Source organism: Xenia sp. Carnegie-2017, unplaced genomic scaffold, assembly GCF_021976095.1.
Source record: "Xenia sp. Carnegie-2017 unplaced genomic scaffold, XeniaSp_v1 HiC_scaffold_13, whole genome shotgun sequence".
In the NCBI taxonomy this organism is placed as follows: Eukaryota; Metazoa; Cnidaria; class Anthozoa; order Malacalcyonacea; family Xeniidae; genus Xenia; species Xenia sp. Carnegie-2017.
The window spans coordinates 10,630,955-10,655,264 of NW_025813436.1; the positions used below are offsets into that span (position 1 = coordinate 10,630,955).

At 34.8% G+C, this 24,310-nt stretch overlaps 5 protein-coding genes across 12 annotated transcripts; 2 read left to right on the forward strand and 3 right to left on the reverse strand.

Moving 5' to 3' along the window:
- Positions 1 to 180: 180 nt before the first annotated feature.
- On the forward strand, positions 181 to 1,466 carry LOC124450658. Its single transcript, XM_047001302.1, has 2 exons — positions 181 to 385; positions 548 to 1,466. The coding sequence occupies exons 1-2, from the start codon at positions 235 to 237 to the stop codon at positions 790 to 792; spliced, it is 396 nt and encodes a 131-aa protein (XP_046857258.1). The 5' UTR covers positions 181 to 234; the 3' UTR covers positions 793 to 1,466.
- LOC124450640 (leucine-rich repeat-containing protein 61-like) lies at positions 382 to 3,146 on the reverse strand. 3 transcript variants are annotated; one of them, XM_047001278.1, is made up of 13 exons: positions 3,111 to 3,146; positions 2,846 to 3,039; positions 2,557 to 2,643; positions 2,396 to 2,485; positions 2,263 to 2,319; positions 2,126 to 2,186; positions 1,963 to 2,048; positions 1,787 to 1,855; positions 1,624 to 1,692; positions 1,474 to 1,551; positions 1,340 to 1,399; positions 1,013 to 1,135; positions 382 to 768 (listed from the first exon to the last, which is right to left on the reverse strand). In XM_047001278.1, the coding sequence occupies exons 2-12, from the start codon at positions 2,850 to 2,852 to the stop codon at positions 1,050 to 1,052; spliced, it is 750 nt and encodes a 249-aa protein (XP_046857234.1). In that variant the 5' UTR covers positions 2,853 to 3,039; positions 3,111 to 3,146; the 3' UTR covers positions 382 to 768; positions 1,013 to 1,049. The 3 variants fall into 3 exon arrangements, with proteins under 3 accessions (XP_046857234.1, XP_046857251.1, XP_046857243.1); XM_047001295.1 differs by lacking the exon at positions 3,111 to 3,146 and having other exon boundaries at positions 2,962 to 3,054; XM_047001287.1 differs by lacking the exons at positions 2,557 to 2,643; positions 3,111 to 3,146 and having other exon boundaries at positions 2,846 to 3,046.
- Positions 3,147 to 3,217: 71 nt separating this feature from the next.
- LOC124450629 (alkaline ceramidase 2-like) lies at positions 3,218 to 4,808 on the forward strand. Of its 2 annotated transcripts, none has more exons than XM_047001264.1 (5): positions 3,218 to 3,510; positions 3,598 to 3,638; positions 3,728 to 3,946; positions 4,059 to 4,155; positions 4,226 to 4,506. In XM_047001264.1, exons 1-5 carry the CDS (start codon positions 3,418 to 3,420, stop codon positions 4,229 to 4,231), a joined length of 456 nt encoding a protein of 151 aa, XP_046857220.1. In that variant the 5' UTR covers positions 3,218 to 3,417; the 3' UTR covers positions 4,232 to 4,506. The 2 variants fall into 2 exon arrangements, with proteins under 2 accessions (XP_046857220.1, XP_046857213.1); XM_047001257.1 differs by having other exon boundaries at positions 3,234 to 3,510; positions 4,018 to 4,155; positions 4,226 to 4,808.
- Positions 4,809 to 5,013: 205 nt separating this feature from the next.
- LOC124450618 (poly(A) RNA polymerase GLD2-like) lies at positions 5,014 to 13,425 on the reverse strand. Its single transcript, XM_047001247.1, has 15 exons — positions 13,071 to 13,425; positions 12,549 to 12,948; positions 12,367 to 12,481; positions 11,536 to 11,630; positions 11,391 to 11,454; positions 10,892 to 10,958; positions 10,779 to 10,815; positions 10,663 to 10,702; positions 10,253 to 10,381; positions 10,077 to 10,123; positions 9,391 to 9,467; positions 7,568 to 7,636; positions 6,546 to 6,637; positions 5,616 to 5,695; positions 5,014 to 5,523 (listed from the first exon to the last, which is right to left on the reverse strand). The coding sequence occupies exons 2-15, from the start codon at positions 12,903 to 12,905 to the stop codon at positions 5,467 to 5,469; spliced, it is 1,326 nt and encodes a 441-aa protein (XP_046857203.1). The 5' UTR covers positions 12,906 to 12,948; positions 13,071 to 13,425; the 3' UTR covers positions 5,014 to 5,466.
- Positions 13,426 to 13,527: 102 nt separating this feature from the next.
- On the reverse strand, positions 13,528 to 19,315 carry LOC124458506. Of its 5 annotated transcripts, XM_047008515.1 has the most exons (17): positions 19,239 to 19,315; positions 19,113 to 19,168; positions 18,915 to 19,000; positions 18,668 to 18,744; positions 18,485 to 18,556; positions 17,912 to 18,406; positions 17,670 to 17,726; positions 17,489 to 17,562; positions 17,171 to 17,238; positions 17,030 to 17,096; positions 16,756 to 16,831; positions 16,635 to 16,676; positions 15,229 to 15,442; positions 15,058 to 15,109; positions 14,849 to 14,980; positions 14,154 to 14,252; positions 13,528 to 14,092 (listed from the first exon to the last, which is right to left on the reverse strand). In XM_047008515.1, the coding sequence occupies exons 2-17, from the start codon at positions 19,113 to 19,115 to the stop codon at positions 13,904 to 13,906; spliced, it is 1,803 nt and encodes a 600-aa protein (XP_046864471.1). In that variant the 5' UTR covers positions 19,116 to 19,168; positions 19,239 to 19,315; the 3' UTR covers positions 13,528 to 13,903. The 5 variants fall into 5 exon arrangements, with proteins under 5 accessions (XP_046864471.1, XP_046864468.1, XP_046864461.1 ...); XM_047008512.1 differs by having other exon boundaries at positions 18,674 to 18,744; positions 19,113 to 19,308; XM_047008505.1 differs by having other exon boundaries at positions 19,113 to 19,307.
- Positions 19,316 to 24,310: the final 4,995 nt, after the last annotated feature.

Genomic DNA, 24,310 nt, shown 5'->3' on the forward strand with positions numbered 1-24,310 from the left:
GGTACAGAAGCAGGTACAGAAATTTGTTGCTCGCGGGCTCAAGTTGAAAAATGCTTGTCCAGATAAGAGTTAATTTCATCATTTCCACGTTAGTTTTTTTTGAACAATATATGCATATAGGTACAGAAGCAGGTACAGAAATTTGTTGCTCGCGGGCTCAAGTTGAAAAATGCTTGTCCAGATAAGAGTTAATTTCATCATTTCCACGTTAGTTTTCTGTTATTTAATTAGAGAATGTCATTACTGCGAGAATACAACAGTAGACCTCAAATCCCAACGTCTTGCGAGATTATGGAGGATTTTCAATTAGCTAAAGACAATGATTTTGTTGATCCAATGTTTGTGATTGAAAACAAAGAACTTAGAGAATCACTTCAAGAATATGGTAAATCAGAAACACAACGTTTTATTGACTCATATACAGTCAGATTTTGTAAAACCTATTCTTGAAATATCACAATTTCTTCCATGTTAAACTTGGGAGATCACTTGGTACATTGGGTGCTAAAGGATGTTTCAATAAGTGATTTCTGATAATTTGATTTAGATGGGCAAGTGCAAGAATGCAACAAAGATCAAATACAGAATCATGACCAAAGAAGACAGGAAGAAGTTCAAGATGTAAACAATACTTGTGCTAAGGTTTCTCATTTTTTACAACAAAATAAAAATCTGAAGCAGTCCACTTTAAAGATAAACAAACTAGCCAAAGAACTTCAAATTAAAAAAGATAACTTAACAACCTTGATATCAAGTCTAAACAAAAACCTACAAGAAAAAGAAACATCTTGAAATGAAGCTTATCAGTCAACTATTGATATTCTAACATATAAATATCATTCTTCCATTGGGGCTATAAAGCACAATTTTTTAGTGGGGGAGGGGTCTGAAATGACCTATGAATTTCTCCTGGCCCTTTCCCCCGGTACTAGCCCCCCAACTCTGTCAAGATTAAAAATCCCTGTGACAACATCAATGACTCTTCTCTGTGATAGTAATCACTAAAGTTTACCTTAATTAGCTCAATGAATGTCATGTTCCTGTTTCACTCATGGATCACCCCACAAAGCCTGTTTTGCATTCAAAATTGCCTTCTCTGCTTCTTCATTTAGACTTCTGCATTCCGTTAATAAATCTAAATTGAATTCATACTTAACATTTCATGGTAAATAAATACTTGAAGAAAGAGTCTGCTACGTAAATTATATATAATATTTTATCAGGTCATTTTGTGTGGGAAGCAAAATTGGATTAACATTGGTCACGGAACATTGAGATAATAAAAAAGATAATGTTTATTAATAAAAAGGAATATCTTAATATAAGTGTAATGACTCACCATTGAATTGTTGTTCAGATGTCCAAGCCACTTTCTGTGCTGTTTTCACCGACAATATGGCTATAAATTCCAAGAAAAATTAAATGTTTACCGAAGACATTCAATAAATTATCAGGATGAATGAAAATAATCACCATTTTGCTTTGTGTCCAAATTCTTTAATTTCTCGGCCATATGTAGATCGTTATCATTGTTCTTATTGTGTTCAAGATCTTCAGAAATAGAGTTCAATCACAAAAATCCATAAAATAGTAAACAAATTTCACACATGACATGCCCCAAACCATCAAGTTTTTCTGCTAAGTTTCCAAAAACTTTAAAAACTTCTGAGCCCTGACCAACAATCTTCTCACCTTAATTAATTTCAAGGTATCGTCGTGTTATATACTGGTAAAAACATCTTTGAATATTGATAAAATCACAATGAAAGCAAGTTTGTTTTCATACCATCAAGCATGGAAATATTTGGGAGCAATGTGCATACACAAATCTTGTATTTTGGTTGTGTTTGACACACTAAAATTAAGCATTTGAAATTACAAACATTCAGGAATAAATTTACTGGAGGAAGTGCAACCTTCTTAACCTGATCGTGGATACTTAGATTTATAGGATTTTCATACCTGGATTTGTCAAACACTTCTTTTTGTCAAGCAAACATAAATTTTCCAAAAACTTTAAATTTACAAGTGGATGTAACGATTCAATGCTAAAATAGCAAACCTAGCATGTAATGTTTATTTGAATATTATTACAGCAGAATGTCCTAAATCAAGGTAACATTACCTTGAAATGAGATTTCCTGATACATCCAAAACTTCTAAACTCACTAAACCTTCCAAACCATCTGAGAAACGAAAACAATTCTGGTAAGGATAACTGTATCGACATTGAATTCATAAGTGTTGTCAACCAAGGCCTACCTAAGCAGGATATCTGATTTTCAGACAAATCAAGACATGTTAAATCTTTAAGGTTAGCTGAAAAAAAAAGAACGACACTGTCAATTGACATGTTTCAGAAGTGTTAAGAATCCGATGTTATTGTGCAAGTCACCTAATAATGTTAAGTTTGAAATTCTGTTTTCAGAAAGATTCAAATACATCAATCCTTGACATTCGTCAATCTCACCCAGATGACAAATACCTGGAACATAGTAGTTAATTTAGCATGAAGTGATAAATACGCATATTGTTGTACAACAGTCCATGATTTACCAAAATTTTGAGCATTCAGTTTTATGATGCTAGTTATATCAAATTCACCAGTAATCTTCTTCAGAACATCTTTGGTCAACCGAGATTCTGACAAAGGTTTGTTAATGTGAAGTCAAAATATAAATCCGTGCAAATATTATATACACAGAGAAAAAACCACTGAATTTAAGGTAAATCAATTTTACAAAACACAAAGACTATAGTCCAGTTATTATCGACTGTATATTTTAAAGTTTAAGTACAGTGTTATGAGGATATTTTGACACAAAATTAGGCAAAATTTAAGTACCGTTCATAATGACATCGGATTCCCGCGGTTTAGCGCGACGTATATAAACATGTAAAACCAGCAACTGGAGGAATCGAATGCTTCAAAATTCAAAATGTTGATCAAGTAAATCTTACTCAGTTACTCCTGCCAGATATTTAGTTGATACTGTTTCTTCTTGTCGACATTTTTTTATTTTTCTCATCAACAGATATCTACAAACATATAGTAGACAGTCTAAAAATAGCTTGAAATGACATTCACACAAAGCCTTTTTTCCACCCACCTGAGCCAACCACTTCTGTCACTCACCTGTGCCACCCACGATTTAAAATCCCTACTTTTGAAGGATGATTTTTATAAAGATAAGATAAAAACAAAAAGAAAACTGCAGTCACGTGATCACGTCAGCACTCATGGCGATGACAATGGTTTATTGATATGAATTACGTGACTAACCCTGTCTTCTGAGTTGTGATTTGATTTACGTTTTAGAAAGACTGTCTTAACTGTCAGGAATGAAAAATATTGCTATTTTAAATACAACCATCGGTCGATTAATTTCAAGAACGAAGTTGTATTTTTGATTCATAATGGCGATCCATTTTCAAAGAGGTACGGCGCACATAGATTGGTGTGAACCAAACTATGAATTTTCACCAAATATTGCCGAATTCTTCAACACGGTACGTTTATAATTTGAAGATACAAGTCTCGGGACGATGCTATGTCAAGGCAATTTCTTCAATACCGGTATTTTCATTACGTTTTAGATCAGCAATTGTATCTACTTTGTCATTCCGCCACTCAATATGTAAGTTTTTTTTCGTGCGTTACGTAATCATGATTTATTTACGCGTACATTTTCCTTCACAAAACACTAACAATCTTCTCTTGCAATAGATACTTGTTCTCAGAGTATTCAAGCAAAGTTGGCCAGAGTTTTAATGTAGTATGGCTTCTCATGATGGTCATTGGTGCTAGCTCTGCGTACTTCCATGCTACTCTTAGTCTTGTTGGTCAACTGCTTGATGAGGTAGCTATATTGTGGGTTTTGCTAGCAGGATATACCTTGTGGACTCCTGAATGGATGATAAAGAACATGGGCCTCTTCAAAACAAGGTATTACATAGTAAGTTCCTTATCATCAACAGACGTGTTTTGTTATCATGAGATTCAACTCTTTCATTCAGAAACGCTTTCATATTATCTGCTGTTCTTTTGGCTGTAATAGCTACCATCTTGGGATTCATCTATCCTGCTGCAAATGCCATAGCCCTAATGATCCTTGGAGCTCCTTGTGTACCTATCTTGTGGAAACAAATTCAGAGGTAGAGTGCATCTCTATGAAACTCTCTCAGCTCTAAGTTTCCCTAAGTTAAATAATACTCTTCGGTTTAGATGTAACAGTATTAAGGTGGTGAAGCTAGCCCATATTGGCATACTCTGGTGGTTCATTGCCGTCATGTTGTGGCTTAGCGATCGCCTTTTCTGTGACATATGGAAAACTATTGCTTTTCCATACTTTCATTGTGCCTGGCATGTTTTTATTCTCCTTGGATCGAACATTGCCTGTGTCCTTGGCTGTTATTTTCATGTACACACAGAACACAAGGAATTCAACTCAGATTTAAATTTTTGGCCACCCGTCTTTGGTAATTGGGGCTTGCCATACATAACCATCAGGAAAAAGATTTATGAAAAGAACACCTAGATGGACATGTGAAGATTGAACACAATTTAAATTTCATCTTATTTTACGTTTACTGAAACTATTGTTATTGAGGTTATGAAATAAGATCTATTTAAAAAGGGCATTTTAATCACAGAAACTACCTATAAAAACAAACATTGCAAAGAATATTTATATTTACTAAATATTTTAAATTGGGTAATATATATATTATTGTAAGTTATTATAAAGTTATACATTAAATTATTTGATGAAACTGCGTAAAGGTTTTTGTTTGCACTCGTGCATAAATTTGAGTTGATCACGTTAACTTGCATTTTGCATAAATTGCGAAACGCACGCAATATCATAAATTTGCATATATTAACTTACACTCTCACACAGGTGCATAAATTAGCGTAAATATTTCGTTTATTTACATAGGTGAATAAATTTGAAATAGTGCGCGAATTTGCTTGTATAGTGCGTAAATATTGATGCGAACTGTGCATAAAGATTTATCTCAAGTGACGGCGAAGAGCACACACCAAAATCTTTTATTTTGTTTCATATACTAGTTTATCACAATATAAGTCTATAAATACTCTATCTATGATATATTGATATATATTATTTTTAAAACTCAACGTGGAGAATTTTTATAGCATTTTACTCACCCTCCCTTCCCTTCGATTATAATAGTTTATTCAATGCCACGTATCGAAAATCGCATAAAATGTTGATTTTTCATAACTTTTTCCAATGAAGTGCAAACTAATTTTACTAAGTGAATGTTCGACACAGTGGTGGACACAATGCAAAGCTAACTCTACAATCTTTGCTTGGTTGGAATAGATCAATTTCAGTCGACACAATCTTTTTTCTTGTTTGTGCTGCAGGTTTGGAGCAATCTCAATTCGCCCAACTTTATTGAAGGGTTGTATTTCAGTTCAGCACAAACTAGAAGTCGTTACGAACCAGACATGATACTTTCCAAGAAAGGCGACACCGTCAAAGTGTAGTAGGCCTATAGTACAAAAAATTACAGAGCAAAATGGATGAACGAGTTTTTTATTATCTTTTAACGCGCTTGACATTATTACTTCACAAAACCCTTACGATTTTAAAGCGCTGACATATTGAGTCGAATTTCTCCTGCTTGTGAACAGCTCGAGTCACGCAACTCAAGTCGAACGGTTCTGAATAGAAAATCAATAAAGGTGGTAAAAAATCAAATAAAGACGAGCTTTACTGTGTATGATCTAATGGGTCAAACATCGCTTTTCCCATTACGAGAAACCTAGGACAAACATTGCTTTTCCTCATTACGACAAATCTATGACAAACATTGCTTTTCCCATTACGAGAAACCTAGGACAAACATTGCTTTTTCTCATTACGACAAATCTATGACAAACATCGCTTTTCCCATTACGAGAAACCTAGGACAAACATTGCTTTTTCTCATTACGACAAATCTATGACAAACATTGCTTTTCCCATTACGAGAAACCTAGGACAAACATTGCTTTTTCTCATTACGACAAATCTATGACAAACATTGCTTTTCCCCATTACGAGAAACCTAGGACAAACAATGCTTTTCCAAATTACGAGAAACCTAGGACAAACATTGCTTTTCCCCATTACGAGAAACCTAGGACAAACATTGCTTTTCCACATTACGAGAAACCTAGGACAAACATTGCTTTTCCCCATTACGAGAAACCTAGGACAAACATTGCTTTTTCTCATTACGACAAATCTATGACAAACATTGCTTTTCCCCATTACGAGAAACCTAGGAAAACATTGCTTTTCCCCATTACGAGAAACCTATAACAAACATTGCTTTTCCCCATTACGAGAAACCTATGACAAACTTCGCTTTTCCCCATAACGAGAAACCTATGACAAACATTTCATTTCTCAAAGACTATCCTAACGTGAAAGACTAACAATTTGTTAACTTCATTTGCATTAGGTTTGCTCGTGAAAAGACCCACGTTCGGCCGAAGCCTTAGGTGATAACTTCACATTCATACAGACCTTCTATACATATGAATTTATTGTACCAAACTCTAGAATCTCCTTTGGAGTACTTCTTTCCTTGTCGCACGCTGATCACATCCTTTTCCCATCTGTAATAATTTCACAAAACCTTAAGAATTCTTCATATGATTTACAGGGCCAATAAAGCGATTCCCCATATTCTAAAAGCTCACTCTCACTCGCTGAGTGGGGCTTCAAAATAATTATTTGAAAACGGCATTTTCACTTCACCGGTTGCCTAATATGATATGTTTTAGCAAAAATCTTGCCATCGCTGGGGAAAAACGACTTCACCCATGATTAGACAGAGCGTAATTTTTATGTCGTACTCAATTAGTGTGGGTGAGAGTGAGCTTTTAGAATATGGAGGATATTTTCATTAAAAGAACTCGTGAAATGACAGTGTACTTTCTAAAACAGTTCAGTCATATCTCTTTGCTTTCTCAAGATATTGATGTTTTGTGGTGTTCGATTTATACAGAAAGTGATGTAACATTAGTATAATGAGTGGCTGCAAATTTTGAAATCCTTCAGTTTCCTGTCAGGCTTTGTACGAAATGCCTATGCAGAATTTTAAACCAATAAAACTTAACTACGACAGAACCTCTGCCGGTTAATACAACATAGAAGCAAATATTCTTAGTAATTCAAATTTTCACTGTGCAATGTGACGTCACTTTCTTTATAAATTGCTCGTCACAAAACTCCAATAACTTGAGAATGCAAAAAGACATGAATAAACTGTTTTAGAAAGTCCTCTGCCATTTTAAGGGTTCGTTTCAATGAAACAATAATTTTAAAAGCCAATTTTTCGTTACAAGGAAAAGTTTTCATTCAAAATCCTCAAGGACTTGTTATCGCAGTCTCACAGACCTTTTTCATATGCATTTATTGTACAGATATCTGCGGCTGAATTTGATAAAGGAATGAGAGATTACATTGAAAGGAAAGAACGCTGATTGGCTAGTCAGATTCCGGCCAATCAAAAGTCTGATACAATAAACAATTTCTCACTGTACCGAAATTGCTCAGCGTAGTATCTGAAGAATCCCACGAGCAACTCTCCAAGTGTCTCTTGATTGCCAGATCTGAAATTATCATAAAAAGATGTGTTCCTATATAAACTTTTTCATACAAGCATGCAGGGAATCAAGTAGTAGGGCACTTGACAGTATTCTTTTTTCAATTAAATATCTTGTTACTATTTTTTTTATTTATGCATGCAAAGCGATTTTTTGATTTCCGGCAATTTGATTGGCTGCCTTAGCGGGCAACTTTTTACAATGTCTTGACCGTGGTTCAAAAGTGATTTTTTTCGCAGTGTCTTTGTTTACAAAGCGAATTTTATAGTTTTGAAATTGATTTTAAAGCGTTGTAAATTGTTCAACGAGAAAGCAAAGAGTATTCTGATGTTAGTTGTCATAGCAAAGGTGAATTTTTACTTCCAACATAAAGTTATAGCAAAAGTGAATTTTTACTTCCAAAATAAAGTTATAGCAAAAGTGAATTTTTACTTCCAAAATAAAGTTATAGCAAAAGTGAATTGTTACTTCCGACATAAAGTTATAGCAAAAATGAATTGTTACTTCCAAAATAAAGTTATAGCAAAAGTGAATTGTTACTTCCATAAAGTTATAGCAAAATGAATTGTTACTTCAAAATAAAGTTATAGCAAAAGTGAATTGTTACTTCCGACATAAAGTTATAGCAAAATGAATTGTTACTTCAAAATAAAGTTATAGCAAAAGTGAATTGTTACTTCCAACATAAAGTTATAGCAAAAATGAATTGTTACTTCCAAAATAAAGTTATAGCAAAAGTGAATTGTTACTTCCGACATAAAGTTATAGCAAAAATGAATTGTTACTTCCAAAATAAAGTTATAGCAAAAGTGAATTGTTACTTCCAAAATAAAGTTATAGCAAAAGTGAATTGTTACTTCCAACATAAAGTTATAGCAAAAATGAATTGTTACTTCCAAAATAAAGTTATAGCAAAAGTGAATTGTTACTTCCAACATAAAGTTATAGCAAAAGTGAATTGTTACTTCCAACATAAAGTTATAACAAAAGTGAATTGTTACTTCCAACTTAAAGTTATAGCAAAAGTGAATTGTTACTTCCAACATAAAGTTATAGCAAAATGAATTGTTACTTCCAAAATAAAGTTATAGCAAAAGTGAATTGTTACTTCCAACATAAAGTTATAGCAAAAGTGAATTGTTACTTCCAACATAAAGTTATAGCAAAAGTGAATTGTTACTTCCAAAATAAAGTTATAGCAAAAGTGAATTGTTACTTCCAACATAAAGTTATAGCAAAAGTGAATTGTTACTTCCAACATAAAGTTATAGCAAAAGTGAATTGTTACTTCCAACTTAAAGTTATAGCAAAAGTGAATTGTTACTTCCAACATAAAGTTATAGGAAAAATGAATTGTTGCTTCCAAAATAAAGTTATAGCAAAAGTGAATTGTTACTTCCAACATAAAGTTATAGCAAAAATGAATTGTTACTTCCAACATAAAGTTACAGCAAAAGTGAATTGTTACTTCCAACATAAATATCTTATAATTCACCTTCCAACATGCATAGTGACAAAATTTTATCAAGACTCCCATTTTGAAGTTTGTTTTCACCAAATCGAAAAGCGTTATAAGAGACTTCTGTTATATAGCTAGTAACTGGGCCGCTAACTGGGTAACCATACGGATTACTGGTTAACCAGACATATTTCTGGGCAATGGGTAACAAGACCGCTAAAAAAGCAGCCATACCAATTACTGAGTAATTCGACTGCTAACTAAGTGATCACATAGCTAAATCGGTGGCCTTCATACATACTTGAGAGGGCGTGCAATTCTAATACTTGGATTCTCCAACGCTAGATCGTGTATGTTACGAGATCCGTTGAATATTTCCTAAATAATCAAACAGGTAATCAACTGTACGTTATACCTGGTTGGTTCATTCGTAGTCACATGACTTAAAATAAATGAAATGTGTGCCGTCAGGGAAATAAGTGAAAAATTGTTGCCCGTTCATTTTCATATCATGGGAAATAGTGAGTTTTGTCTTCCCCAGAGCCTCGTGCAATGTTCCCTTTGACTTCGTTTCGGGAAACATTGAGACTCTTGGAAAACAAAACGAGCGACTTCCCCCGGGAGCAAACACCAAATGTTTAATATCACAGGGGTGTCCAAGCTACTGCACTTTAAAAACACTTTTTACATCCGTTCTCCACTTGTCGACCTTGTTCGTGTAGTAAACAATCAGTGTCCCTATGTATGCAATTTTTTACGAGCATTTGTCTGGAGCTTAAACCCTCCCACCTTCTTTATATAGTTGCAAAGTTCACAACAGGGGGGGAGTGTTTAAGCTCATCTGACCAAATCTGGTAAAAAGATTTGCACGGAAGCGATGCTCCTTTTTAAAGTCGAGTTATTTCGCCCATCAATCATTCGCGTTGCACGAACATTTTCCCGCGTTTTTTGCATCGGGTTTTTACATCACTTTCAACTTGAACTTACTGGATAAGTCATTTGAAGACTGGGAACAACAGGTGGTTGACATGGTTCTACATGAAGAAGAAAGCGAATAAGATTTTGTACCCTAAAATACTCAAACTTTCGACTCTATCGTTATTCTACAAACTAGCAGGCATGAAAAAAACAGCAAGTCAAAAAAGAAGAAGAAGTGAATGTACCTTGTAAGTAATGGAGAACCATCATCACCAATGAATAACTAGACAAAGTTCCTTGACTCGCATCATTTATCCTATGACGTTTTGCCCATTTCTTAATAATCATTATTAACGAGGGTACTCTCCAGTCATCTGAAATATATACGACCCAGTTATAATCATCGACAGAATAAACATAATATATCTCTGTACTTCACAGTTGATCATAAAAAACTGAAATGAAAAACTAGAACGTGACCATATATGCATTTTCGCCGTATTTGGTCTGATGAGCTTTGACTTTCCCACCTGCTTTATAGGGTTGAAACATTCAGAATAGGGTGTTAAAGGCCATCTGACCAAATCTGGCAAAAAAAATTGCATATACAGTCACACTGTCTCCTTCTAAAGTCAAAGGAGCTATTTTGTCTTACAGCCACAGTATCCTTGCAACAAATGTGTGTTCTTTATACCCTAAAAGATACAAAGTATACCAATGTGACATCAAAATAATTATCTGTGATTTTCATTTGTCTTCAGATATACTAACAACTGTATTGTTGATGTTCACATCACATTCACAGCCACTATAAAAGGCAAGCAATACATTACGTATGACCAAAATTTCAGCATAATAAATTTCAAAAGACAGATGGACTGAACCTTTTGGAATCACGGAATTTAAGGATAGGGACTTTGGCATGAATCACACGACATTTTTGAATGTAGGCTGAAACATAAGATTTTGTATTTATATGTGGAAATTTATATTGAGATTGTTGATGAAGATTACATATTAAGTACTAGTAGTACACGGACTTGTATATTTGAACTGGAATGTTGTTAAAATTACACACAAAGTACTACTAGTACACAGACTTGTATATTTGAACTGGAATGTTGTTAAAATTACACACAAAGTACTACAAGTACACGGACTTGTATATTTGAACTGGAATGTTGTTAAAATTACACACAAAGTACTGCTAGTACACAGACTTGTATATTTGAACTGGAATGTTGTTAAAATTACACACAAAGTACTACTAGTACACAGACTTGTATATTTGAACTGGAATGTTGTTAAAATTACACACAAAGTACTACTAAAACACAGACTTGTATATTTGAACTGGAATGTTGTTCTTTAACATTCCCTCACCTGAACGCTTTAGCATGCAATTCAGTTGATGTAGAATTCTTCGTGCTTCAAATCTTTGATCAATCTTAGAGTAATTTCATCAGATAGGCAATTTAATTTAAATTCACAATTTAAAGCTAAGTCACAATAAAATAGAGCTTATCACCTCTCTTGTCTCAGATAAAAGTAAGCAAAGATCAATGTCACTTGCATTAGTTGCTAGTCCACTGCAAGTTGATCCACAGATATGTAAAGAACAACCTTGACAACAAAGAACACAATTACATGGCAGATTTCGCATTCACAAAGTAACAAACCATAATAGCATTCTATTTGTAAACATGCAGGTAGGGTCTGAAATTTGCAGTGTCCCGATATCCAAAGGATAAAGAAGTTTTGTTTTGGATACCAAGTGTTTGTACTTGTACCCTGATGGGATGTCACAATTTTGATTTTTCCAAAAAAGGACAGGAATATTTTTACTGGTCTATCATTTTGATTTGTTAAGCAGTGCTGTAATAGACATCAAGTATAGGTAGCCGTATAGTTGACCAGACTTGGTAATTTTTATAACAAGATTTGCTCTGGTGAGCTTGGACCCCCTGACACCTGCTTTAAATAATTGCAACATTGAAAAGTGGGAGAAGCATTCTGCATGGATCAACACATTTTTGATAACAAATTAGTCATATATGGTCATCACGTATTCATAATAAATTCTTATGGGGTCAAAGTTTAATAATTATACACCATTTCAATAGTCAATAAATTGCAAAGTGGAAATTTACGAAAGGAGCTTCTGCATTATGAATCATAGACAGATGAGAGTAAGCCACTGGTTATGTTGTATCTGACCCCAGATAATGAAATGCCAGCTAATTATGTTTTTACATTTTTGGGAGGTATAGAAAATTTAAAAGCCTGGCATCTATTTTGACACTTGAAAAAAATTTAAATTTCGAACCCAGCTGTCGATGCACAATGAAGACACCATTACCTGGATATGCTGTGCGAAAAATAGATAGAAGGTAGTCTCTGAGATGAAGCTTTTGCTCATAGCGTTGAGGAACCTGTCTAGTAATAAGATAATCATCCCAAATTTGATGTGTCAGCTATATGAAATATAAAGAACACATGAGAAATAAAACTTGCTAAAATAGTGGACACATACAGTTATACCCTCTCAAGACTTCTTTCTTCAGTCAGTGACTTAAGCTCACTCAAAGGACCGGCACGAACACTTTTAGTCATTAGCAGTTCTCCCTCTGATTTAGTTCGTTTCTTTCTGGCAACTGGATGGAGACCTTCATGTGATTCTGACACTCTTCGCTTTCGACCATGCCTATAAATTGCTGATTTGCCAGGATTTTTTGCTTGTCTTGCTGAAAAGGATTCATCTTTATGTGGTTCTGCTTGCACGGGGATATTTGCATTAGCATATCTGCAATGCTTGTTCTTGGGCAACTGTCCTCCAGGCTGCTGGGATCTTCTGGGCATGTTGAATTGAGGAGTTCTTTCTCTCTGTACGGATGCCATCCGTTATCGTCGGAAAGCACTCAAACCACAAAATTAATCCACTCTATTAAGAAAATACAATCAGATGATACGTCATATGTACTGATGTACATGCTTTTGCTTTAATACGTCCAACGAAAAATTTGACTTGCATATGTACAAATAAAAAACAATTTAGGCGAATACCTTTGTTACGACGAATGTCGTTTGCAAATTTTCAGGAAAAATAACTATGTTGAACAATTTCTATTTTCTATTCTTACTGTCAATTATTGAACACTTTTTGTACACTTTAAGCGACTATATCGCAGCAGTTAGAATATGCCAGAGATTATACGAAGTACGCTACTATGTATTCCTAAAGAATAATTTCTCTTGAAATCTCATTAAAAGACATTTTAGCGAAGATCTTTATAATTGAGGAAATATTTAATTTAATTTCCTTAAAATAGTTTTGAAAATTGGTATGTATATACCGCTGCTTTTAGGTTTCCAAGGCGCAGACAACTATTCCCAGGATAACCCATAGGATAACCCCATAGGATAAACCTAATCCTACCAACCCGAATCTAGCTAAAATTCAACCAATCGCTCAATCCAATAGACATGAGATCAGACCATGAGATTCGAAAACACAATGACATTACAGGAAATCTTCATTATCTTTAATTCTTCCACATTCAAGACATACACTTTCACATTCTAAAAAATTTCCAGGATAATTTTGGTTAAGATATGGTTATTAATACGGATAACAAAGGTTATCACACGCATTCAGCGAAATTTTGATTTAAAAAATGACGAAAGTTCTTTGAAAATCCATTCCACGCACAAATTTCAATCCTTGGTAGATGAAGAGGCTGATTACACAAAGAGAGTTGCGCCAACTTGCAGGGTTGAGAAGTTATCAAATATTTCAACAGACCGAGACTTATCATCCTACAAATGTAATCATCCTACAAATGTTCATGCAGGTAACACGTCTGCTTTTCACGACAATTCATTGAAAAATACAACATTTAAGTCAGGAGATTTTTCGCTCTTTGCAAGGTCTCCTCTCTAGTCGCCTCGTCTACTTTCTTTCTCTTTAAATAATTTTTGACATCTTCAACATCATCGTCATCGGTGTGTTGCCTGTAATCCGAATATATCTCCTCGGCCCGTTCACGTGACTCCTTCTCGATCATCTGTATGTAATGGATTATAGCCTGAAACAAATCACGTGATTTAGTCCATCTAGTTTTCTCTGGACGTTGAAACTGACAATACCTCAGGCAACCAAACACCCCAAACATAATCAAATGTAATCGACTTTTCTTTGGTTTCAGTGTCGTACCAAAACTTAATTCGGTTCGTTATCTTTTCACACTGAAGTTGAAAAAAAAAACTCAGCATCATTGATAAAGAATGACAAAAAACTCACAACTTCACTCTCCGGTAAATTCAATCAAGATTAAAGCCTGAAAATTTGGTCCTGCTATGTGAATTTATGTGTGTGTTTCCGACTGCCAAAAACAACAGATCTCTATGAAATGAATAATGAGCAATGCTATACATTTTTACACAAAGTATCAAAACATGCAAGGTTTTTATAATGCGAGATACATGCCTTGGAAACAAGGTGCTAAAAACTAGCAAAATTTCATAAACGTGAGTTGCAAAAAAGTACCATGGTACACTGGAACAAAAATGTCAACAAAATTTATATCGGTACATAAAATGATAGTGTAGAGTTGCTTACTGGCAGTTACGTCGGCTCAAGCCTTATAATTAGCGATTAGAGATGGGGTAGGCCCTATATTATTCAAAATGTCTACAATAGTGTAGATAGCCCGAACTTTCACTCCTTCGATGGAAACATTTTTTGTCACAATTAGAAAAATAGAATCATTAAAATAGTAATCATTTCACGTTTACGTATCGGGAATGAACTAGCAGGTTGTTTATGCGATTAAATGTCTCACCATCTCGTCATCTTTCACGGGACCAAATCCCGACGATTTCTGTAAATTATTCCGTTCTGTTGTCGATCCATATTTAAAGATCCTGTGGCGCCAAGAATATACTTTTTCATGATAGATGTCAAGCAGTCTTTGCTGTCGTTTACGAATAAGAAAATCATATACATGCCTTTCACGTCTAAATGAAACTTCAGTCTAGTTCAATTACAAACCTTACAAAAATGCTCCATATCGTTCAAAATATTGGCATACTTTGGACATGTCCTGAAAATGGAGATTTCACCAGCATTCATAAGTAAATAACACAATTAATAATTATAATTGATATGTCTTGAATAATAAATTCAACTTTCGTGCGATTTCGTACAAACATATTTTCATACCTTTTTCGTTTTCTCAAACATGTCCTATACGATTGACCAGTTTCATCGTCCATGTCTGAATCATCGTTGCCATTTCCATCAAACAAATTGTGAGGAGAACGTTCTGGGGAATGTGCCCGATCTATGTCTTTTTCACTCATTCTCTTAGATGTATCTGAATTATCTTGCTCTTCGTTTGGTTCATTCTTTTCACTGACGTGAGAAACCTGGCCATCTTTAAAAAGGCCACAAAACACAAATAAAGATCGTGAAACACAGAGACATTTAAACACGATTTGAACAACACGAAATCACGATCAAATCAGTCGCAGATCCGGATTAAGACAGAACATGTGAAAAAAACACTGTCAATATCATACTAGCAACAGTAATAAATTTTCAAAGGAACTCACGATCAAATAAATCGCAGATCCGGATTAAGACAGAACACGTGAAAAAAACACTGTAAATATCATACTAGCAACAGTAATAAATTTTCAAAGGAACTCACGATCAAATAAATCGCAGATCCGGATTAAGACAGAACACGTTAAAAAAACACTGTAAATATCATACTAGCAACAGTAATAAATTTTCAAAGGAACTCACGATCAAATAAGTCGCAGATCCGGATTAAGACAGAACACGTTAAAAAAACACTGTAAATATCATACTAGCAACAGTAATAAATTTTCAAAGGATATCTTAGAAATAAATATTATCATCAATACAATATACTTAGATTTATAATCAAATATATTAGGTACGACGTTTTAAAGCTGACTTATACTGGATTTGCTCTGAAATGAATCACGATACTCTTAACGATAAAGCTAACAGTTTGGCTACGTTGCATTTATGTAAGTGATACTTTCGTAGAAGACACATTTCCACACTTAACGAGAAGTCGCTTGCTCTATATCGTTTATAGGCTGTAGCAAAAAAATCTCTGTCGGTGTGCAAAAAATAAACCTCCATCTCAGTCATTTGTGCAAATAGCAAACCATAGTCTCTGTCGCTTAATAAAAACCGCAATCTTTGTTGTGCAATTAGTAGGCCATAAACTCTTTTTTGTGTAAATAGTAAACCATACTCTCTGTTGTGTGGATACAAAACCTATACGCTAAGTCGATATCAGAGTAAAACGTTGCATTGAGTTCAGAATAATTTGTAAAGAATAGAAGTCGTTCATGTAAGATTCCGCATGATAATGTGCATGATAATGGGCATGGTAATGTGCATGGTAATGTGCATGGTAATGTGCATGGTAATGTGCATGGTAATGTGCATGATAATGTGCATGGTAGTGTGCATGGTAATGTGCATGATAATGTGCATGGTAATGCGCATGGTAATGTGCATGATAATGGATATGATAATGTGCATGATAATGTGCATGGTAATGTGCATGGTAATAATCAACTTACTTTCAATTTCATCTGTTCGTTGTGTTCCATTTTTTTCAAAAACTGAAATAATGTTCAGATTTTACCGTTAATTTATTGTACTTTAATTTTACAAACTTCCATAGCACACACCGTCACATACCTTTAGTTAATATGGTTTCAGCCTCTTCAACTGCTAATTCAAATTCCTTCCTCTGAATTTCATCTACTTCTTGATTCTACATAAAATCCCAAAGAGAATATCGTACAATGACGGTATGCATTCGTTATAAGAACACATATATTTTACTGCATAAATACGACCTCTTTCAAGCAATAAATCTTCAATTCAAGTACGGTAATTTACAAATGAATAGATGAAGAAAGGATACACAGATTAACATTTCCTGCTAATTTCTATAAATTTTATAACTTACTCTATATTGTTGATAGATTTCATGAGATTGCGAAAACAAGACCATTTTGTTTTTTGGTACTTGCATGCTAATAAAAAATACATAATCATAGGAGAGTGTACATTAACACTAAATGGTCTGTTTCCATCATTCACTTCTCACCCTTTGCTCTTGGTTTTCGGTAGATATTTTATGTAATAGTAATTTTTCTTCTTACCGGCTCTCAGAACCTAAAATTAAACATGGCTGAAGAAATGTCATCAGAGTTACATAAGTTACATAAGAGAAACTTTGTTCAAAATGTTGAGAAAACATTATCTTCTAAGGCAAATTAACCCAAGTTGTTCAACTGATGACAAGAGACAGATTACTCAAAATTCTGTCTCTAGTTTGGTTGAAATGGGCCAAATAAGAACACCATACAATAAAAATCACTAGAGAACAAACACTCTCTACACATACAACAATAACACACGATACCTCTGCAGGCCAAAATGGACTTTTACGATAAGAGACCCAAACAACATCACCGGGTGAAAACTGATTAGTAGCAGCTGAAATATAAACGTGACATTTAGTGGTTGGCTTGTGTTGATTTAGTACATTTTCCCCTGACTGCAATACAAACATCAAAAGTTTAAAGTCGACCATCTTTACATACCTGGGGTCAAGCTTATTGGTTGAAGTAAATCATCATCATCAGAGCTGCTTTTCTCATCTATACAAATAATGATTGGAAAATCATTGAAATTGGGTATATGTGTAACCTATTGAATTATTGACTGTAATTGTGTAGAGATATATTTAAAAAATGCATCATTTCAGAAACTTGACAGCATGGTCAGAGTTATTCGAAAAAGCTTGAAAGTCTTAAGATAGACACACACAGATCATTATCATTACCACTGATTTCATTCGAATTCACCAGTGACTCATCAGCAATATTTTCATGGTCAGCCATGTTGTTTGTCACTGCACTTGACATAATTGAATCTTTAAAGTCTGCACAACTGTTCTGTAACCTTATCTCACAAGATAATACAAGTTTTGTACATTCACTATTGTCAACGTTTTCCCCACAGGTTTCACTCATCAAATTCTTATCTTTGTTCATATCTGAATAAGTTTCATGTTTTTTATCACAGGAGGAAGCATCCAGCGACTTGCTCTTCTTTGGTGCAGGTGGTCTTCCACCCTTTTTCTTCTTAATATTTACGGAAGTTGATGCTTTTGGTGTTGTATTGGCTATATTAATATGGTTGTGGCCATTAGTTTCATTCATTTTGGTAGGACTTGAAGATTTCATGCAACTACTTGATGATATAATTGGTGAAGAATTTTTGGACAAAAACAACGAACTCCTGGAATTCAATTTATCTTGTTTTTTACTCAGATTTTCTACAAGAGAAAATTAAATCAAAACTAAATTCAAGGTTATTTATCTCAGTTCCACTACTTTTTCAGCAGGATTCTTACTTTTCCCCAGATGCCCTTTTGCTTCTCTAAGAGCTGAAAGGAAGAGAAGCCTCTTTGCTTGATTTTTCAAACCTAAATGCGTAGCAACAAAAGAAAAAATATGACACCTATACTTCAAACTATGTAAGATAATCATAACTGACATATTTACAATGACTTGAGACAAACTACATCAGTACTAACTTTGACCTCTTTGAAGAAACTTCACTTTCTCTGGGCAATTGAAAATCTTTACACATGAGGCTTTCCTTATTGCTTCACTAAAAAACAGTTTCTAGCATATAGCAAACAACAAAAACAATAAAAAAATTAATTGTATACTTCAGTTAATGAAGAGCTCCAAAAATTTTAATTCCAGTGACTTGAAAGTGCGTTGAAATGTTATATTTTCAAATATATTTTTCATGTCAAAATAAACAAGTTCACGTACTACGTGTCTTCTGCCAAGAACCTGACATATGCAACAACTTCGCCTTTGCGTTTGCCTGTTTTCATATCATCATCATACTCAGCAACCTTTGGAAGGAAGATGAAATTTTTTTATTCCTAGAATTTATTGACTGAACTATTTACTATTTGTAATTGGAACATTAAATAAGCTGGTAAGTCTACAGTCGTCTTCGCTTACCATAGATGGCCAGAAAATCTCTCGAGGAATAGAGGATTTTGCCCAAACTATATCTCCTACAGAAAACATGTTAACATTTTGTTATTCTCTACTGAGGCAGAAATTATAAACACCAAAGTTCAACACCGTTTTCAAATACATAAACAATCCAACGTTCAACAAATACATTTTGTTGTCCCGCAACAGCGCGATACTCTCAGAAACTCGAGTTTCTCCAGGGGGGGGAGGTTAATTCTCGTGAGTGGTTGAACCAGTGAATCGTCCTCCCTTGATTTATAATTTGGCAAATCAGAGCAGAGCTCAAGAAAAGTGCATCCAATAGCAGCTTTCAGTCTATCAAAACAACCAATGAAATCAGTCCACCAAATGGTCTTTGCTCACGTCAACTTTAGTATTTAACATACTGCCAGTCACCAGTCTGCCAGATGTGACAGGACTCGAACAAGAAACTAAGGTTTGTGAAATTTTTGTTCATTTTTTTTAAAAAAGTGCTTCAAATGTTGACAAAAGTTAGTGCTTATCATTGTTTGACGTATTATTTAGGCATCACTTGAATTCTGAATTGTTTTTGTCGATATGTTTTATGCAATTCGTCGTATAACGGCGTATTTTTGTCGGTGCGTTTGTCTGCTCGAAGACATAAACGTTAAAAAATGACTATTTCGTTATGTTTCAGTGGATGTTTTTCAATTTTACTTTAGTGTGGTGCTTATTGTTTGTTTTTCGAATATTTGGAAACGAAGTTTTGCTGAATATCTTGCTTTAAACCATGAATTTGTGAATCTATATCTTTTCAACGACCAACTTGCTCGACCGGCCAGAGTTCACATTTCAACGCAAAATATGAAAGAATTCTTAGTTAAAAGTTTCAGAATGGCAAAGAAATAAACAGAAAGAACATTTCTTACTTCTACATTCAATATTCTATGGCAAAAACTGCTCTTTTGAAGAAAAATACCGAAAATGTTTGAGAAAACTGAAAATTTTGAAAGGCCATTTTGAAAATTTCGCGCTCTTTTTCTTTCGTCTGCGTGAAGATGGAAAACACTGGGAACCAATTAAGCAAAGCTGAACTATTGAACTTCATGTTATAAAATCAGTTTTCACTGAAAATTCTCGAAAATTTTTCGGATGCAGGAAACTTATACAAGAACACATATAGCTAAAAACTTTCACGGTGCAAATAAATTTGTTTGTAAGGCGGGCTGTTACATCCTTCTGTAGAATTTTTTTCAAATGTTTCTGAACGCATTGATCGGTGAATCAAAATTTTCAGTCTCGTCAGGTTTACTAGGAAAATTAACGACAACGATTTAAAACGAATTTAGAGATGTTGTTTGCTTCAATGTCGTGGGCCATTTAAAAGATTTTTCAACTCCGTATCTGGGTAATTCTACCAGTTTTGTATGAAAGATTTTTGATGTAATATTAAGTCAATTACAACCCAATAAAAATCTTCACTTCAAAACAAATGTTGCTTGTATAAAATTTGACAGATTTTACATTTAAAAGATATTGGAAACTGTACAGTAAGAGCAAGGCAAATCATCTTCTGCGCCAAAAAAAACTTTTTATGAATTATATAGCTATCATGGCTTTAATAATCTCGACTAGCATGTCGAGTTTTGTCGCCAGCGCGCTATTTTTCACTCATTTTTGACATTAATCCGTCGTAAAATACTTTCATTAATACTCGACGGGTGATTAAAATGCGAATTTTGTAGGATAAGAAGCTAATCTTGCTCACTTTCGAGGAATAAATAAACATAAAAGTTTCCTATCGACGAGGCTATAGTCAAAATGTCAACAAATCATGTAACGAATAAAGATGAATAGAGCTGGAAGAGCATGAAATCGAAGAATTAAGGTATAGGAAATGTCGACTGAGTTGCTATTTATATTTGATTTGATTTGCTACTTTGTTTTTCGGTAGTATTTTTTTTTCATGTGTTGCAAGCAACGAAAATTATAAGACGCTATTGTAATAATGTACGAATATAAACAGATGAAAACACCCTGTGCTCATTTTGGTTAACTTGAATTGATAGGAAACTCAATCAAAAGACATGATAAAACTGAGAGTATTTTGGGGGATATACTTGTGCACAATTCGAAACTGTTTTGAAAACTAGAAAAATTTGCATGATAAAATTTTTTAACACTAGTATTATTGATATAGTCTAAGGTTACAATTATATCAGAATCAATATATAAGATGTCAAAAAAAATTATAATGGAGAAAATAAAACACAATTCAGTGTTGGTTCAGACATCAGCAGCTTGAAGCCTTCTTTCGCCAGTATTCCCTTTTACGATTAGATGTAAAACAGTAACTTATAAAAGTTGCTATGAAAGAAATGTTCATGAATATTAAAAGAGAAGTCTATAAGACTTCTGTCAGTTGCATGGTATAATAGTATAATAAAGTGTAACACTTTGAAAAGAACAAGTTCTCCAACAGTCTACAAGAAAAAGATGAAGAAAAAAGCTCATTGCATGTGGCGGAAGAAAATGAAGAAATGACCGTTTTGGAACAAGAAACGCTAGTGATCGACAATAGAAAAAAATTAACAACGCAGTAAACTTAATGACGTGGATTGAACAAATGATGTCATTGGAAGAGATATAAGATGGTTTGGGAGAGAACATTCGAGGCTGTCTGCTTAATTCTTGCAACCACAACAAATTCTGTTCTGTAAGGGCTTTGCTAACTTAATTCCCGAACGAGTGCTGCGTCTTTTAGTTGTTTGGGTTGCCGTCAATTCTTGCGTGCCAGCATTTTCCGTTGTTTGGGTTGCCGTCAGTTCTTGCGTGCTAGCATTTTCCGTTGTTTGGGTTGCCGTCAATTCTTGCGTGCCAGCATTTTCTGTTGTTTGGGTTGCCGTTAATTCTTGCGTGCCAGCATTTTCTGTTGTTTGGGTTGCCGTTAATTCTTGCGTGCCAGCATTTTCTGTTGTTCGGGTTGCCGTCAATCTTGCGTGCCAGCATTTTCCGTTGTTTGGGTTGCCGTCGATTCTTGCGTGCCAGCATTTTCTGTTGTTCGGGTTGCCGTCGATTCTTGCGTGCCAGCATTTTCTGTTGTTCGGGTTGCCGTCAATTCTTGCGTGCCAGCATTTTCCGTTGTTTGGGTTGCCGTCAATTCTTGCGTGCCAGCATTTTCCGTTGTTTGGGTTGCCGTCAATTCTTGCGTGCCAGCATTTTCCGTTGTTTGGGTTGCCGTCAATCTTGCGTGCCAGCATTTTCCGTTGTTTGGGTTGCCGTCAATCTTGCGTGCCAGCATTTTCCGTTGTTTGGGTTGCCGTCAATTCTTGCGTGCCAGCATTTTCCGTTGTTTGGGTTACCGTCAATCTTGCGTGCCAGCATTTTCCGTTGTTTGGGTTGCCGTCAATTCTTGCGTGCCAGCATTTTCCGTTGTTTGGGTTGCCGTCAATCTTGCGTGCCAGCATTTTCCGTTGTTTGGGTTGCCGTCAATTCTTGCGTGCCAGCATTTTCCGTTGTTTGGGTTGCCGTCAATCTTGCGTGCCAGCATTTTCCGTTGTTTGGGTTGCCGTCGATTCTTGCGTGCCAGCATTTTCTGTTGTTTGGGTTGCCGTCAATTCTTGCGTGCCAGCATTTTCTGTTGTTTGGGTTGCCGTCAATTCTTGCGTGCCAGCATTTTCCGTTGTTTGGGTTGCCGTCAATTCTTGCGTGCCAGCATTTTCCGTTGTTTGGGTTGCCGTCAATTCTTGCGTGCCAGCATTTTCCGTTGTTTGGGTTACCGTCAATCTTGCGTGCCAGCATTTTCCGTTGTTTGGGTTGCCGTCAATTCTTGCGTGCCAGCATTTTCTGTTGTTTTGGGTTGCCGTCAATTCTTGCGTGCCAGCATTTTCTGTTGTTTGGGTTGCCGTCAATTCTTGCGTGCCAGCATTTTCTGTTGTTTGGGTTGCCGTCGATTCCTGGGAGCAAAGTCTTTTTTGTTGTTTGGGTTTTGTATTTCAAGTGCAGCATCTTCTCTTTGTGCAAGTGTCGTGAAACAAGGAAAGTGTCAGACAAATTTAGATCAGGCAGTCAAATGTGAAGTAAAGAGGAAAGAAAATCAGAAATGCAAAAAAATCTCAACAAAGATGACAGATCAATCTTGTAAAGAATAATAAAGATGAAATGATGCAAGACAAAATGACAAAGCAATCTTTTGAAGAAAAATAAATGAAATGCTGCAAAACAAACATTTCAAGAACCCTATGACATGCAATATTTGTAAATAAACTGCACGTACTTTAACCCTAGCGTGACGTTTTTACTGAAGGCTTCTTGAGGCAGATGTCGTGACCATAACTACTTACATACAGAACTTAAGTTCATAAAGTTTGTCATTTCCATTGTTTTCAAATTACATATGATTTTACGACAAAATGTGCACAAGTAAATTTCTAATATGCTGCTACAGTATGCACAAAATGAAAGATGGATGTCAAATACGATCAATGTGCCTCGTCCAATGATGGGTAACATTTGTATTGAACTGTATGATGGAAACGCTAAAGAAAACCAACACGACAACACGATCAGTTGGCAACATAACGTGAAACTTCCAAAAAAGTTACGAGGATTAAACTAAAGTCTATTTATATGAAGACTAAACGTCGTCTAACACCATGTGACCACAGGATACCTCAAATATTTCGGTAAGTTCTACTTGATACGTTGAAATTTGTTTATGAGCAAACATATCGATAAATTTTGTTTTAGGTGAATATATGTAACAATGCTTTGAAATATTTTAATTTCAGAAAATTCACTTCTTAAACGAAAAAATCATCACCAGTAATGCTGAACGTTTTGGAGAAGCAGTGGACTGTTTATAACTACAAGCCTTGAGGTATTGAAGTCTTCTTGTAAATTGGAAGTTGGTAGTTTTTTGAGAGTTGCTACCATTAAGAAAATTTCATATTCTAAAAACAATTGAAATTTACTGCGAGTTATGTTTCAAGAACGGGATGATAGCATTTTTTGGAAAATAATTGTAGCTTTTTTCTTCAAGCAAAATGATATAAAATTACTCTGATATTTAAAAAATATAATCTCACACACAGCTGTGAACCATGACATTTTTACTCGTCCTAACAACTAGCCACCTACCATTTTAAGGCCTAGTTGCTACTCAGAGTAGCCTAAACAAAACAGTCTTGAATACCAAATTACATATATGTCTGTAGTGA